This window comes from Chaetodon auriga, chromosome 12 (genome assembly GCF_051107435.1).
Source record: "Chaetodon auriga isolate fChaAug3 chromosome 12, fChaAug3.hap1, whole genome shotgun sequence".
Classification (NCBI taxonomy): Eukaryota; Metazoa; Chordata; class Actinopteri; order Chaetodontiformes; family Chaetodontidae; genus Chaetodon; species Chaetodon auriga.
Genome location: NC_135085.1, coordinates 12,304,471 through 12,320,104, shown reverse-complemented (window position 1 = coordinate 12,320,104; position 15,634 = coordinate 12,304,471). Strand labels below are relative to the sequence as shown.

The following is a 15,634-nucleotide window of genomic DNA, read 5'->3' as shown; positions in this document are numbered from 1 at the left end:
GGAAGCAAACAAGTACAAATTAAAACATCTACGACACCACCTGCCGTGTGTCTTAATGTCAACTTCATATGAAATACTGTGAAAGATTTAGAATATGTTAAAATATGTGTGGTTCTTAAAAATAAGATGTGTCGGGCCATAAAATGCATGAAAATAAAAACGTCATCCGGACAGATGGGGGCGGTAGAGAGCAACACAAGCTTTTCCGCACGAGAGAGGAAGCGTTCCAACAGTGACGTCAGCAGCTGTAGTGGCAAGAAGGCTGGAGGAAGATGGCGGGGTCCAAGGTGAAGCAGGACATGCCTCCTCCGGGAGGCTATTCTGCGTTTGATTACAAGAGAAATCTGCCGAAACGGGGACTCTCTGGTACTTACATTTTACACCGAGCTACCGAAATACACAGGACCACTCACGAGCTCTTAGACATACACAGGTCATGGGACATTTCACTTAACAGTGGCTAATGCTAACAGGTTAACGTCAGTGGGACAGACAAAGAAGCTAATCTATTACAATTACAACGTCGACAGGTGAAAATGCATACCTGTCATGTGGAGAAACAATACCTATGTCTGTTAACAGCGTGATGTGAAAGTGGCCAAACAACTATGTTGTGCAAATTGTTGTTGACAATGATGATAGCTGCTCGCTAACTAGCTAACACTTTGATTATAGGCTCGGTCACATATGAATTGTTCTAGATTGGAAATTAGAGTTAGACTTTATTTCCTTGCAGTTCATTCTGGCAGCTTTAGTTGGGCACAGACATCTTAGTTTCTTTGTGGAAATCATAACACCAACTCTGTCATTTACTTGGAACTGGGGTTAAATCTGACCCATCACATTCTGTACCAGTGTGTAACAGATGATTCGAGCATACAAGATTTACCAAATATTGACATGTGAGATGTTACTGCTGAACAGACAGAAAATAGGTTTAAATAGGCTGATTTTGAAACCGAGCTGATAATGTGTTTGGGATGTAACTCATTAACCCACCTGTCGTAAGATACAATTTTGCAATAAGCTGTCACTGATGAAGTCTTTGATCAACAGGATATAGCTTGTTTGGCATTGGCATTGGCGTCATGGTGTTTGGTTACTGGAAGCTTTTCAAGTGGAACAGAGAGAGGAGGTAGGATAATTTCTGTAATTACGCTTTGGTTTAAATACAGTCCAACACTGTGTAATGTTGCAGTCAGGCTGGGAGCTTGTGGTGATGTGTGTTTGTGCATTGCAGGCGCTTACAGATTGAGGAGATGGAGGCCAGGGTAGCTCTGATGCCCCTGCTGCAGGCAGAGAAAGACCGAAGGTGACCAAACAACAACAAGAAAACCACACACACACACACACACACACACACACACACACACACATACATACACATTTAGTTTTTAATCTGATGGTTACTCTGTCAGGTTAGCTCTTCACATAACATGAATTTCCCCTCAGGTACCTGCGGTTGATGAGGGAAAATTTAGAGGAAGAGGCGATTGTCATGAAGGACGTTCCAGGTTGGAAGGTAAAGAAAAGCTGTGATCAGTCTTTGTTGTGACATTTGAGAGGTATACATCATGTGATTACTGTGATTAAATGATGTCAGCCCACTTCTAATGCTAAGTGCTAATACTGCTTAATCCTTAATTTTAGATCCAAAGACTGCAAGTATTCAGTAAATTCAACATACAGGGCGGCTGACAGATTTTAATCACAACTGTCATATTTAATTAACGCCTGGATTCATAGATAAGTCAAAATGGTTGTACACGTTGATTACTGTGATGTGAAAGCTTTTTTTTTTTTAACCAAATAACCTTTGGAGCTAGCCAGCATTACTATAGCTGTGAATGTTCATGTTATTTAGAAATGAATGATCAGTTTTGCTTCCAGTTGTTCTCACCTGTTTGCTTGCTGCTGGGTAACATCAGTGTTCCTGTATTGACACGGACGGTGTTTGTCCTTAATGCTCGTGCAGGTCGGCGAGAGCGTCTTCAACACAGACCGCTGGGTCACCCCTCTGTGCGAGGAGCTGTTCAACCTCCGGCCCCGCAAAGAGCTTCACCACGAGCGCTTCGGCTTCGTGTGGTACGTGTAAGTGCCACCGAGACAGACTGTGTCCTGAGCTTCTCCACCTTCCACAGCCAGCACCTCGTGGACCTGAGCCCTCGCTCAATTCAGCTTGTAAATGTTCAATATTAAAGTATTTTTTTTTCTGTACCTCACCTTGGTTTACCTGTTGTCATTTTTTTCTATGGATGTACTTTTTCCTCAATTACTGTACCACCCAGTAGCTTTGTAGTATTACCTAATTTTATGCCATACTATCCTGCAACCCCACTACATTTAAGAGGTAAATATTGAACTTCTCAGTAGGTTAAATATATATTTAAGAGTTTTGGCCACTAGTTACTTTCAGATACAGTCATGTAGTCCATATGATGAGCAATGGTTCATTTTTATTTAACTACTCAACGTGTTGAAACTTTTCCTTTAGGTTGGACCAGTGAGGACACTTTGTTGCAAGGAAAAACACTACAGACTGACTTCCTCTTGATGGTGGATTACTCAGTGTTTGAGCTGTACACAAACTTTCAATTTGTCTTCAACTTTGCCTAATTATAGCTTCTACACATCGCCTTCCAGGTCTGATGAATGTATTTACAAAAATCAATGAAGCTGATGAGCTGAAACATTCAATATATTGTCCTTGTAGTTTTCAGTTGAGGATTATCAAATAACCAGTTTTATGCATCAACCTTTTTTTGGAATCGCGGTTGTAATTGCATGCCTGCCTATTTGTAAGCCCTGTTAAACCTGAGGGCGAATAATTGAGTGTAATCCAAGTTGTTCCTGTGCCAACTCATTTGAAATGAGATGTTGCTTCATCAAATTCAGAATAAGCATATATTTACAAAAACCAATGAAGTACAAAGACAATATATTTAAAGTATGAAAGAGGATTGACAAGTTAACGATGTTTCTAACTTCTCTGGAATCATGGTTGTAACATCTCAACCACCATGAAGTCCACTAAAAAGCTCACGCTAACATTGAACTGAACATCCACTCAATGACGACTCAACTGTGATTCTCCTGAGTAAAACACTGAGGCAATATAAAGATATATATGTAAAGAAGTATAAAGAAGACAGTCGATGGCTGTCATTCCCCCCACAATTTTATTTTTGAAATTGCAGTACAAAAAGAGGACATGGGGCTCAGGTGTCTATTAGCCATGAAGTGGTCAAAACAGCACTATATCTCAAATACTGCTTGAAGGGGACATGACGGTGAATTCAGAAGAAATGGTTCAGTCAGTACGGCGTACAGGGTCTGCCATCCTGCCCATTTTTGCTTGAACTGGATATCAAGGACTTCGACACTGACATTACGTTTGAAAAATGTCTCTCTGGCAAGCCAACATTTCATATTCATGAAAGCCTTGAACTTCTACTTGGCAGGATCCTCCCATGCAGCCACTGCTGCAGCACGTTGGACCTAAAGCAGGGCAGCAAGACATTACATAATCAGCCGGGCGCCAGCAACAAAACATGACATCTTAAATGATTCACAGTACTAAGACAAAGATTTTACCTGATAGCAGCCATCCATCACTGCCGTCTAAAGCCGGACACTTCAGTCACGAGGAGATCCAGTGAAGCCTCTGCTGGCCAGTTTAATCTAAAGAAAAGGATTAAGAAATGGATTAAGCCTGGCAACTAAAATTTGACAAAACAAGCCACAATAAAATGCATGCAACCCTATTCATGAGTCTGAAACTCACCGCTCATTCATAAGTTAAGGGTACAAAGAGAAACTGAATACGGTCTAGACACCTTGCACAATTAGGACTGCTGTGGGACATTAATGGAGCAAATTTGAGGACTAATGCAGTGAACACAAGTGGACTGAGCACAATACTACGCACGACTTAGAGGCCAACGCTTTGTTTTTCTTTTTTTGGTGGTCTCGGGCAGTGAACACTACAATCCAGGGGAGCTTCATAGAAACATTTCGTTACTGGACTTGTCTGCATGAATCAGATTTGGGGAAGGGGCCATGGCATGTTGTAGGCGACATTTGAAGCAGAGGACTAAAAATGACTAACTTGAAGGTATTCATGGAAACAATGAGAACTGAGTTTGAAGGATGTGAGCAAAGCAAAAGGAGATTTTTACCTCACGTGCATTGGCCTACTTTCTCCACATATGACCTAGGCAAGAGAGCAGCTTTCATCTCTGATGAGCACTTGTTGGTAGGCGCAACACTTCACTCTCCAAGGACTTGTAGGTTTTTGAAGTAGCTGACCTCTTGAACGTAATGAAGCATTAACATGACCAGACACCAGCTGATGTTTCCCCAGCATTTCCACATGCCACTTTAAGGGGCGTGTTTAAACCTCGCTAAAGGTTTGAGCTTAAGACATTATCAAAGTTCCCTTTCAAAACACATTTGGACAATCGATGGTTTGAGACCTGCACAGGATTCACTGGGCCAAAAACCATCTTTAGTTTGGAAATCTTAGAAAACCAGACAGGCAGCTTGTCAAATGAAGTGGACTTTTGAAAAAAACCCAATTAAAGCTGATCCCTTTATCTAGCGAACCAACTCAACTGCCAATTCATAATTGCCCTCCAAAGAAATCCATGTGTAATTTCAGTGCAGGTGACTGTTCTCACGCAGCATTAAACTCCCCCATGCGATAGTTTTGAAAGGCAAAAGAATCGAGATTATTTTCCACAGTCTGTTTAATAGGCTCCATGAAGCCAAACTGACAAAGAAAAAAGTTGATCATACAAAGAACATAAAGTACAAAACTGTTCCCGGCTGTGATTTTACTTTAGGGAAAACGAAGTTACATTTTTCGATCACTTAAACAAGATTAGTCCATTTTACAGCACATTTAAAATGCAGATGTTGAGCAGAGCACAGAAGATACCTTGGACAGACTTCATGAACAGCCGGCCACTTCGGAGGTGTAGCTCACCAGTCTGAAAGGAATTCACTCTTTTGGGAAATTGAACACACAGGAGCCTCAGCTAAACTAAGTTTTTAATAGTAAAAGGAATTTAGCATAAATCCCCCAAAAGCCTGTTTAAGAGTAATTAGATCTTTCCTCAAAAAGTTTAAAACCTGGCAAGAGGTAGGTCAGTCACAGAGACCAACAGGGGAAATAAGAAAAAAAACAAAAAACAAGCCCCATTGGATACTTCAATATATAAAAAAAAAAAAGGGGAAAAAAAAACTAAATGAGGAATCAAAAAAATCAGGAAACACTTTAACGTGCTGGTCAAAAAAAGTCTACAGCGATGATAGTGGCCGTTGAACGAAAAGCCATGTGGAGAGCCGTTGTTCGATCCCCAAATTGGGACTAAAACACTAATCAGTGACACAGGTGCCTTTTAGTTAGCAAACGACCTTTGAGGAATAAAGATGCCCAATCAAGCAGTTCGAGTCTTGAACTGTAATTTGTAACATTGTTAAGGAATGACCAAAACTCATGGCTACAAGATGCTTGAGCTACTACAACAAAACTACAAAACTAAGGTCAGCAATAACACGTGGACATTTTTCTTGAGGAGCGCATCTTTGAAATACAGCCAGCCAAGTGATGATCTTGAATCAGGGAGACGTTTACTCGTGTGTAGCTGAGGATAAGAAGTGGGCACACAGGTAAAGACACTGAAAGTTCCAACACTGGAGTTTCACAACATCCCCTCAACCCACCAGACAGTCCAAAAACCCTCCCTCAGTTTTTGCATAAGGGGATCCATCAGCTTAGATACGAGCAATATCAGAATAAGTAACATTCAGCATTTGCTGCTCGTCATTGCTTGCCAGCCTCTGTAACCAGAGTGGGGCGGGTGGGGGTGGGGATGGGGGCTAGCAAAATTTGGCAACCGTATACAGAGAGGCATCAACTTGGGCTCAGGTACAAAACTGAGGGGCATACACGATCCAAGTTCTCATATGTTGGGGCTGCGAAATGATCTTGTTAAATTCAATGTGTGATTTGGTGCTTATGAATCTACCACAGCCAACAGAGAGGTTTAAGCACAACCTAATGGTGTGTAATGCTATAAATCGTTATCAGTGAAACTGGTTTAAAGTAAATTCTTTGTGTCTAGATGTAGCTTAATCTGGTGACATTTTAAAATTTGAAATTAAAACAGCCCCAACATACGGCTACATGTGCAACACAAATACACGTCAGTCATGCTTACCATAGCCGTCATATCCATCGCGGTAGGATCCAGAGCGGTCACCATATCCACCCTGACCCCTGGAAAACAAACATTTCATAATGTTGATTTTAACTTAATTAACTTAATGTTGAATAAACAAGCAATTCAGTCTCAAACTTTGGCTTCATCAAGCATCTTACCTATTTTCTCTGTAGCCGCCACCGCCTGAGGAGTATCCTCCACTCCTGTATCCGCCGCTATTAAAGCTCCTATCTCCAGCTCCGAAGCCCCTATCGCCATAATTCCTGTCACTGTAGCCCCGGTCGCCATTGTATGCTCCTCCTCCAAAGACAACATACCCAAAATGAGAAATGTGGAGGAATTAACAGTATGTAGAACAAATCCATCACAACAATGTAGACACCCAGTTTTCACCTCTGGAGTAACCTCGCCCACCTCTCCCCCGAGATCCACCGAATCTGCCAGCCCGTGTGCCTGGTGAGAATCCACCTCTGGAGCGCCCGCCTTTTCCTGCTTCATCCACGCGAATAGCCCGACCATCTAGAGACTGAAGCACAAGGGCGATTGTCAACTTTTTGAATCTCAGCCATACTGCAGATCAATCTACACATGGTGCCATGTGGCTTTAACTTGCTTTTCCTTTAAGTTTACCACAATACAGACTAACCACAATAACATATACCATGAGCAGACATGTCAATAAGCTTGGCTATGAAGACTTAAGTCGTTTTAGTGTAAATATAAAAATTCTTAAAAAAAAAAAAAAAAAAAAACAAAGAAAAACGGGCAAATAAAATGTTAATATCCTGTTAAAACGTGTATTGTTCATTTACCTTTCCGTTCATTGCTGCCATTGCATCTTTCGCATCATCGGCATTATCGTATTTCACAAAGCCGAAACCGCGAGATCTTCCCGTCTCTTTGTCTCTGATCACATCCACTAATGGAGGGAAAGAAAGCACGTTTTAATGAAAGGCACTGGCAAACGCCGACTTTCAACAAAAAAGCCCCACGTGGGCTCAGAACGGATGCATGATGGAAGGTAAAGGCGAAAAGCCCCCGTAGGATTAACCTTTTTCGATGGTTCCATATTTGCCGAAGGCCGCAGCCAGAGACTCCTCGTTGGTCTCGAAGCTCAGTCCTCCGATGAACAATTTACCCTCATCCGACATCTTCAATGTAGCTAGAAAACAAACACACACACAAAAAAAAATTAAAATAATAATCACACAAAGCAAATACAAAACATTTGCACGAATCTGTGCAAATGAACTGGCGCTGTGCCGCCCCCTCGCTCCATAAACATCGGCAGCAAACACCGTCAGCTCACGCAGTGCGAAAAACGGGTCAGCGATCCCGTTAAACGCGACGGTCATTATAACCTGCGCCTTGTGTGCGGGAGTCCCTGGCATGAAAGCATTCATTCCGTCTTAAGTTCAAATAAACCCTAAATCACATATATGCCGCTATTTACCGTTATTGATGGAAGCACGTCGACCTAGGCCCCAAGCCCATAAACGTGGTACCGTTGGGCTAGCGGATTAGCTAGCGGAAATTTTCTTTTCAGCGCCATTTTGTAGCATCGAGCTTACGGTCCTCACTTTGTGTCGCTGATGGAGCAATTAGCTTCATACGCCTCGGGGTGCTTTATATTCTGGGTTATATAATTGCTCAAAAAATTAATTGGATCAGGGCAAAATTTCATCCAGTTTTACACGTTTTTTTCCTAAGAGCAGCTCAACGCAACACATTTCGGCGCGGACGAATGCCGACCGGTTTAATGCGAACAATCAAATCAAATTGACCGTCGATAAGACACTGTTCACAGAATACTTAAAAAGAAAAAACGTGGCATTTAATATCTGATATCAGGCCAACAGTAATGACATTAGCAAAGCCTTGCAAACACAGATATACGTAAACACGTCTGATGCACCGCGAAAAACATCGTGAAATCGCAATTACCTTTTCCTTGGCAAGGATTTACGGAACGAGGAGCAGCTCTGCAGGTCGAATGAGAGCAGGCAGGAGGAGCTCTCCGCTTTTCATTTCTCTGCGCGGGGCCGTCTTCTTCCTTCCATTTAGTGGTAGTTCAACAGGGAACATATCGCCACCTACTGTGCCTGCCGGTATAACATCATGGGTTTTAGTGCCTCACTCCCTGCTTCAAAAATCTTTGAATTACAATGGTTCACATGAGGAGAATTCAGTTAGAATATTGGGCAAATATCATTTTAGAACAATATTCTTCCCTACCCTGTCTTTTCAGTCTTTGCGTCTTAGTTGTTTAAATTGCATTTCTCTTATATCAATCAATCAATCAATCAGTCAATCAAGCCCTGTGTTTCTGATTTTTGTTTTATTTTTTATATATTGCCTGTATCCTCTGGTCAAAAAGTGTTGTATTCAAGATGATGTTGCCCAACTTGAGCTTGTAAACTCCATTTGTTCAATAATAAAGAAATCTTAAAATTATCTACTGAAAAATCTATTTACGAACCTGAAAATGCAACAAATTAAACTACTTGCATGTTTTAAATTGGATTGGGTTGGATTAGATTGGATAGAAGGATGGTCTGTCAAGAACACAGTGGATGACAGAAGACATCTATTTACAGCTTTGCATGAAACCCAAATTTAATTTAGTGACCTTTAGAGGTGTTGGTGGGCAGATTTTTTGTCACTTATTGCACGTTTTTGTTGAATATGGTGCCTAACTTGCTTCAGTGTTGGATTTCTCCAAGTGGAACAATCCTGCAATCAGTCCACCTCGACTGTAGATTATGCACTGTCATGTCAATATGACGGCACTCTCATGGTGTGAGCAGCTCAGCAGCTCACAAGAGTTCAAAAGTTTTGTCTTCTGCACTTGGTTTCTGTCAGCTGTTATTCAGTGCCTCAGGCAAAATTTCTGACACTCACTGCTCCGTAAAACTCTTGGACAGCTCCAATTGTGAAGGTGTGCATCTCTTCAAATGAGGAACAAGGGATTTGTGAGACACAGCCGTCATATTTTGTTGACTTACCTGGGACAAAGTCAGGCACCATATGAATCAAGAGGCGTGTTATGAATAGGGATATGTTAGGGAGTTAATGACCTGCTCACGGGAGATTAAAAACATTTCTTTAGTTCTCTGCAACCTGACTGAGTAACGCAGGCTGTGAGATAACTGAGAGCCTTCCTCCTTCATATCATTGCAAATCTCTCTGAATGACTGAAATAAATCACTTTAATAGATGAAAGCTGCAATGTTACTGTTCCACATCTGAAAAGGGCTTGACACACAATTGTTTTTTCCACTCTTTCCTTTATTCTTTGCATATTTTCTCCTTCTTTGTGTTTACATTTTAATATTGCATAAGTAAAACATTTCAGAGGAACATCCTCTGCACAGAACAAAACACACAGTTTACATTCAAGACATGTATGGTTAAGGCATTGAAATACATACACAAACATTAAGAAGACTCTGTACAAAGCACCATGACGTATGGCATGAAAATGTACAGTGGAACATTTCGTGACTTATGTGCTACATAACAATGAGAGCCGTTGTGTTGCATGAGGGAACATGCTCAGTGCAGCGACAGCCACAGGAACCCGACTCCTCTGATCTTATGTTTCCAGAAATGCTCATAATTTTAAAAACAGCAACAAAGCATGCACTCTGCTGCACTTTGCCCTGTTCCACAAGGTCAGAGGTCAGCTCTGGTCTGGTTCTTTCAGGTGCCCTTGCTCAATAAAAAGCTGCCACTGCTATCACAGTGGGTGGATCGTTTCCGTTCAGGAGACTAGGGACGATACTGCCGATGCTGGTACGGGTGAGACGTCTGCGAGAGGTGTGAGTTCCTGCGAGTCCGCCTACGAAGACGCCTCTGATGCATCAAAACCTGCAGGCGCTCTAGCTTACAGTGCAATGCTTGATTCTCCTGTGTGGATGACTGGAGGGGGAGGCTCTCTTCGCCTACAGGAGAGGGAAGAAGAAACATGTTAGAGATGCCACACAAAAATAAACTTGTTTGGTGTGTTTTCCCATGAAAAATACAATGTCATGTTTCAAAGTAATATAATGAGTAAAGCTCACCTGGGGTTTTACTGAGGCGCTCTGCCCTCTGGGTCACCAGTGTTTCGCTCTTTGCTTTGCTTTGCTCCTCTGCTGTGTGCAGCTGGCTGGCTGCTGGGTTCGAAGCAGGACAGTGGGGAGGAGAGAAGGCAGGTGAAGCCCCCTGGTGGTGGCAGGCTGCTCTGAGGAGGTCATTGAGGATCTGGAGAATGATGGCAATGCCCCTCCGAGGATGGCTGGTGCCGCTCTGACTGCAAGGGGCCAGAGTGCCTGATAATGGGATAAGAAGAGAGCCAGGGAAATGAGAGAGGGAGAGATTGATTATAGTGGATGAAAAATAAAGAGTAATTCAAGCTGATTTGCTGCTTTCATTTGTCATATCATAGTAAACTGAATATCTTTGGCATTTGGACTGATGGAGAACAAGACAAGCAGTCTGAATACATCTCTGTGGGCAGAGTCAGTGTCACTATTTTCTGATATTTCATAAACCAAATAACTAATCAGTTAATTGTTAGTTTCAGCTCCGGAAAGCATGACTGAGCTGATCTTCAGGCCTCTGCTGCTCACACACTTGCCGGAAAAAGTCCCGGAGAAGACGCCTGGAGAATGGCTCACAAAACTGTCTATGACTGCTCCTGGCTGCTTGCACAGCTCTGCAGTGGATGAGGCATCAACTTCACTCTGTAAAACAAGAGAGAGAAACATGATCTGCTGTTTTCAGCATCCATAACGAGGAATAAAAACGAGTGAATAAAAACCAGACATTTTGAAATCTACTTGTTATGCAAGTTATGTTGCCACTAATACATACTGGTGACAGCATGACGGTGCATTGTGATTTGTATTGACTTATACAGATGAATATGTAAGGCTAACCTCTCTGTAGGTTGAGGCTGGTGGTGGGCTTCGTGGTCCAGGAATGGAGCCGGTGGGAACAGGTGAGCAGACTGGTGTAGCTGCTTCTAGAGGACAGCTGGCATGAGGACAGCCAGAAGGCAAAGACAGGCTGGATATAGGAGAAGATGTGTTTGTCGAGTGGGGAGGACAGGACTGATGTGGAGATGAGGGGTGATGGCAGTTCACAGCAGGGGCAGTGGTGGATGAGAGGGATGCGGAAGCTGTTGAGTTAAAGGAAGGTCTGTGTCTTTGAGCGCTAAATTGGCCCGAGGATGCAGAGTCTACGGTTGGGTTGGAGGTTTGGGAAGCAGGCGAGGTAGTTGATCCTGTGCTGTTTGCAGAGTCAAGGTGGGTCATGCCGGGCAGGCCAGCTTGAAGCTTGCTGCTGCTCCCAGCTCTCAAGTCTTGGTGCTGCTGCAGCTCCGCCACGTTCTGTGCAGACAGCTGGAGCTGCACATACATCACCTGGGCACCAAATCCCAGGTTAATGGTCAGAGGCGAGTGGCCGGACAGGAAGTCACAGATCTGTCAGGAAAGAAACACGGCAGAGTTAAATTTACAATCTTTTGGTCCTGGTTAATTTGGCAACACCTGTGGTTAGCGTGGTAGCAGGTATCACACACACTCACTGAGCAGCTACTTTGTCAGATATCCTACAACAGAGGAGCAACTGGTGTGTCTGCCAAATAAACTGCCATTGTTTGAATAAAGACGAAAGTCATCATGGATGTACTGGTTTACACACATGCACTGTTTACTAGGAATTACTCCTCTGTAGACAACCTGAATGGCTGGACTGGTGGACCCTGACAGTAACCATGAAAACTAGAGAAATAAAGTCTTTAATGAATGTAAATACAGCAATTGGCTATAACAGGAACAAGTGCCAACCATAAGCAGTGTCAACAATGAGCTTTGACTTCACTAAAATCTTGAGGATTATAACTTTAAATAAACTTTTGGTCACAGCATTGTGCTTTAGCTCCCTCTTAGTGAATCATGTATGACTGTCAGGTACACTGTGCATTTCCTTAGTGAAGGCCATGATGCAATAATATTTTTGTTGACATGAAAACAAGAATGTGAGGAGTTTTCATGAAATAAAAACTCAAAAGCACAAGAAAAACCACAAATCTTCATCTTTAGCCACTTTTATTGTCTTTAAGGATGAACTGAAGGCTTAAATTTACCTTTAATGGGTTTTGAAAATGAACTACTTAAAACCCCATAGGCCTATCTGAAAAAAATGCACTTTTGAAAAGCTGTAAACCAATAATAACAATAATAATAATAATACTAATAATGAAAGCTTGTGGTTTTCGCAGGACAGCAGTGAGATGGTGTGTTTAATCCTACTCAACAAAATCTGTGGAAAACACACACCATCTCACTGCTGTCCTGCGAAAACCACAAGCTTTCATTATTAGTATTATTATTATTATTGTTATTATTGGTTTACAGCTTTTCAAAAGTGCATTTTTATGCATAATCTGAATTCTTTAATTCTTTAACTCTTTCTCATTCATGCACTCAGCTAGTGTCTATTTATTTACTGCACACAGTTAGAATCAGACATCAAACCAAACTCTCACCTGGACTTCTGTTAAACTTTCCAACACGTCCATCATAGTTCTCTCAGCTCTGGCAGTTGAGCACTGCGGCAGTGAAAATAGAACACACAGTTCTTTACATGAAGTGGAGTGTAATTCAGTGTTTCCCCCCAGTGTAAGATGAGGTCTACTTACAACTAAACCAGCTTCAACGACAGGGACCAGGGTCAGTTTGCTGCCATCTGCTACACCCAGGTCCAACAGTTTTCCTGCAGTCAGCTGCCTGCAAAATATCCATCACACTGTCAGCATATAAAGACTAAATAACACTAAATAAATACATTTTTCAGGGATCACCGCATCAGTGTAAGAAAACTCACCTGTCTCTATACAGGAGGACGATCCTGTCCCTTTGCAGCCTGAGTTTTTGGGAGATGTGTGTCCTCAGTCCCTCCACAGTCTCTCCTCGGGGGACAGTGAGCTCCACCGGGCTGCCGGTGGTGGAGGTGATGGACAAACGCATGGTGGGCCGACCGGCGGAGACCCCGGCCCCGCAGCGTGCAGAGCAGCCCGGGGTGAAGCTACAGAGGCCCCGCTGCTGCTGCTGCTGCTGCTGCTGCTCCATTCAGCTGACTTACTGTGAAAGGTCCAAATTAAACATCAGACTCCGGTCGTTAGATTGAATTGAAGTTTTCTTTAGGGTTGTTTCTCATAACATGAACAGTGTAAATCGTCTTTAGACATTAAAAATTCAGATTACAGACCGGTTTACCCACAACAGGCTGGTACAGCTCCTCTCTCTGGCCGTGACAGACGCAGCACTACTCCACCGAGCGTAAAACACCCCAACCCTGCCGGTAAAGGCCCCGCCCACTCCCACACACAACCAATCAGCGAGAGCACAGAGGCCAGTCAGCCTGTACTGTCCAATCAGAACGCTTGTTTCCTCACACTGCTCAACCCTGTTTTGTGCCTCACTCACCATTCATAAATGATGCAATCTGCTCGGCGCTCCAACATTTTGTACAGAATGTCATCATGTCAAAATGTCCGGAGACAGATTGTCTTGTCATTTTAACTTTGTCCAAACCCGCCCAGGGTGTGTGAAATTATAACTGTATTTGCGTGGCCTACTCTAAGTGTGGAACCTAAACATAATGAGCAGAAAATGACTGTAAGAGCTCCTCTCCTTTATTTTCCATGTCATGATTTAGAAAAAAAATTGGGGTGCCCCCCGACTATCTTTGCACCTAAAAATAATATCATTTTTTTCACTACAGTAATACTACAGCATGTAGTAGAGAAAAAGACTGTAAAGCCCTCTGAGGCGAATATGTGATTTTGTGTTATGTAAATAAAATGGAAGTGACTTTTAAGTATACACTTGTCAACTCAAAGGGACATTAGTGTGTGGCTACAAAGCACTGTATAAAACTTAACAAATGTAAGACTGTCCCTTGGATATATAGTATATTTAAAAAAGATTTAAAGAATATTCTAGTCATTCCTCTTTTTTTTCTTTTCAGCCTCACATGGGAGCTGAAAGTTGTCCCAGCATGCACTGGGCTGAAGGCAAAGTGCCCGGTCCGTCACGCACACATCTGTGGATGCTGCATAATCCCACTGTTCAGCCAGTGGGAGGAGACGTTCAGAGGCAGTGACTACCCTTTGTATTCTGCAGTGCTTTTCATCCTGGCCTGTTTAGTATTCCTGTCCCACCTCTGGTCCACAGCGGGGTCTCGGGCTGCACCTGTCACATGATGCATGCTGGAGAGGAGCAGCTTGGAGTAAAGTGACGTAGGAAGACGGGGAGGGCAGAGAAATGCAGCTAATATGTGTCTCCTAACGGTAGCTAAAAATAGCTACACCCACAACACCCCCCCACTTTACCCAGTCTGCGTCACTCCACTCCCATATCGCCCACCTCCCTCCTCACCCCACCCCCACACTCACTCCTCTCCATCCTCTCCTAAAAGCAGACATGTTGGTCTCATTGTGTCTGAAAGGAACCAACCTGTGCCGTAGAAAAACACAAATCTATGTATCGTCTCTTTTTTTTGCAGAGCTGATTCTGCACTGTCATCTCTATTTGTGTCTTTCTATTAGTGCTAACATGCCTCATAGATATATGCTCCAGAAATATGAGAGATATCCTGTCACACAGTGAATCAAACTCAAAACTTCATCTTAATCTTCACTGGAATTCAACGGGAATCCCACACTGGTCTTTTCTCCTTTTAAGTGACTCGATGAACTCGATGTCCCAGTGAGATTTTGATGGAGATCCTGTCCTCCCCGAGCCTCCCCTGCCCTCCCTCACACCTCCCCAACATTTTTTACAGCTCGTCTTGTTGAGACGTTGGTCACACCGACGAGCCAGAAGGGAGAGGAGGCTGCTTTACATTCTTCAGGCCTCGCCGAGAACAATTCCACAGGATGTCCTGCTCTCTAGAGCAAGCACAGACGCAGCTCTGACGTCAACCATCGAGGAACACACACACACACACACACACACACACACGCACACGCACACGCACACACACACACACACACACACACACACACACACACACACACACAGAGAGCGCTCATCCTCTCCTCCACATTCCTCCTACCCCTGCATGGCCTCTCCTGGCATCAGTTCCCAGATGTTCCAATCCTCTCTGGCATGTCGCACCTTAGAGGGCCTGAAATTTCTGAGATAGAAACGTTTGTATTTGAGGAATCAGTCCTGCATATTTCAACACATATCTCACTGAGAAAATTATCAAATGGCTGTCACGCTGTCTGAACATACAGAAACACAGATGGAGGAGAGCATTTGCGACTCTTCACTGGTTTGAGGACAGTGGGATGAAAATCAGAATGAATTTCTTCAAATGAATTTCTAATCGCTGCCTTTAGCCATATGTTC

General features: G+C 43.1%; 3 protein-coding genes across 12 annotated transcripts; 1 reads left to right on the top strand and 2 right to left on the bottom strand.

The window, feature by feature from the left end:
- The first annotated feature begins 231 nt into the window (after positions 1 to 231).
- ndufa13 (NADH:ubiquinone oxidoreductase subunit A13) lies at positions 232 to 2,222 on the top strand. Its single transcript, XM_076744420.1, has 5 exons — positions 232 to 366; positions 1,057 to 1,135; positions 1,241 to 1,312; positions 1,453 to 1,522; positions 1,976 to 2,222. Exons 1-5 carry the CDS (start codon positions 273 to 275, stop codon positions 2,093 to 2,095), a joined length of 435 nt encoding a protein of 144 aa, XP_076600535.1. The 5' UTR covers positions 232 to 272; the 3' UTR covers positions 2,096 to 2,222.
- Positions 2,223 to 3,156: 934 nt separating this feature from the next.
- Positions 3,157 to 8,286, bottom strand: cirbpa (cold inducible RNA binding protein a). Of its 6 annotated transcripts, none has more exons than XR_013077862.1 (8): positions 8,172 to 8,279; positions 7,279 to 7,389; positions 7,040 to 7,146; positions 6,621 to 6,753; positions 6,386 to 6,527; positions 6,225 to 6,283; positions 3,595 to 3,681; positions 3,157 to 3,498 (listed from the first exon to the last, which is right to left on the bottom strand). XR_013077862.1 is itself a non-coding variant. In XM_076744419.1 (7 exons), the coding sequence occupies exons 2-7, from the start codon at positions 7,376 to 7,378 to the stop codon at positions 4,984 to 4,986; spliced, it is 528 nt and encodes a 175-aa protein (XP_076600534.1). In that variant the 5' UTR covers positions 7,379 to 7,389; positions 8,172 to 8,286; the 3' UTR covers positions 4,731 to 4,983. The 6 variants fall into 6 exon arrangements, 4 of the variants coding, with proteins under 4 accessions (XP_076600534.1, XP_076600530.1, XP_076600531.1 ...); XR_013077863.1 differs by having other exon boundaries at positions 6,642 to 6,753; XM_076744419.1 differs by lacking the exons at positions 3,157 to 3,498; positions 3,595 to 3,681 and adding an exon at positions 4,731 to 4,991 and having other exon boundaries at positions 6,642 to 6,753; positions 8,172 to 8,286.
- Positions 8,287 to 9,503: 1,217 nt separating this feature from the next.
- On the bottom strand, positions 9,504 to 15,388 carry LOC143329416 (midnolin-like). Of its 5 annotated transcripts, none has more exons than XM_076745285.1 (8): positions 15,336 to 15,388; positions 13,101 to 13,357; positions 12,916 to 13,003; positions 12,763 to 12,825; positions 11,150 to 11,695; positions 10,849 to 10,954; positions 10,292 to 10,540; positions 9,504 to 10,171 (listed from the first exon to the last, which is right to left on the bottom strand). In XM_076745285.1, exons 2-8 carry the CDS (start codon positions 13,343 to 13,345, stop codon positions 9,999 to 10,001), a joined length of 1,470 nt encoding a protein of 489 aa, XP_076601400.1. In that variant the 5' UTR covers positions 13,346 to 13,357; positions 15,336 to 15,388; the 3' UTR covers positions 9,504 to 9,998. The 5 variants fall into 5 exon arrangements, with proteins under 5 accessions (XP_076601400.1, XP_076601396.1, XP_076601399.1 ...); XM_076745281.1 differs by lacking the exon at positions 15,336 to 15,388 and adding an exon at positions 13,485 to 13,550; XM_076745284.1 differs by lacking the exon at positions 15,336 to 15,388 and adding an exon at positions 13,497 to 13,531.
- Positions 15,389 to 15,634: the final 246 nt, after the last annotated feature.

Excerpts from the sequence above, each read along its gene's own strand:
- ndufa13 (XM_076744420.1), top strand. The coding sequence starts at position 273 with ATGGCGGGGTCCAAGGTGAAGCAGGACATGCCTCCTCCGGGAGGCTAT. Across the intron at positions 367-1,056 it reads GCCGAAACGGGGACTCTCTG|GATATAGCTTGTTTGGCATT; the intron begins GTACTTACATTT and ends TTTGATCAACAG. Across the intron at positions 1,523-1,975 it reads AGGACGTTCCAGGTTGGAAG|GTCGGCGAGAGCGTCTTCAA; the intron begins GTAAAGAAAAGC and ends ATGCTCGTGCAG.
- cirbpa (XM_076744415.1), bottom strand. The coding sequence starts at position 7,378 with ATGTCGGATGAGGGTAAATTGTTCATCGGAGGACTGAGCTTCGAGACC. Across the intron at positions 7,147-7,278 it reads ATATGGAACCATCGAAAAAG|TGGATGTGATCAGAGACAAA; the intron begins GTTAATCCTACG and ends TCCCTCCATTAG. Across the intron at positions 6,754-7,039 it reads TGGCAGCAATGAACGGAAAG|TCTCTAGATGGTCGGGCTAT; the intron begins GTAAATGAACAA and ends CTTGTGCTTCAG.
- LOC143329416 (XM_076745285.1), bottom strand. The coding sequence starts at position 13,345 with ATGGAGCAGCAGCAGCAGCAGCAGCAGCAGCGGGGCCTCTGTAGCTTC. Across the intron at positions 10,955-11,149 it reads CAGCCTCAACCTACAGAGAG|AGTGAAGTTGATGCCTCATC; the intron begins GTTAGCCTTACA and ends CTTGTTTTACAG. Across the intron at positions 10,172-10,291 it reads GCGCCTCAGTAAAACCCCAG|GCGAAGAGAGCCTCCCCCTC; the intron begins GTGAGCTTTACT and ends CCTCTCCTGTAG.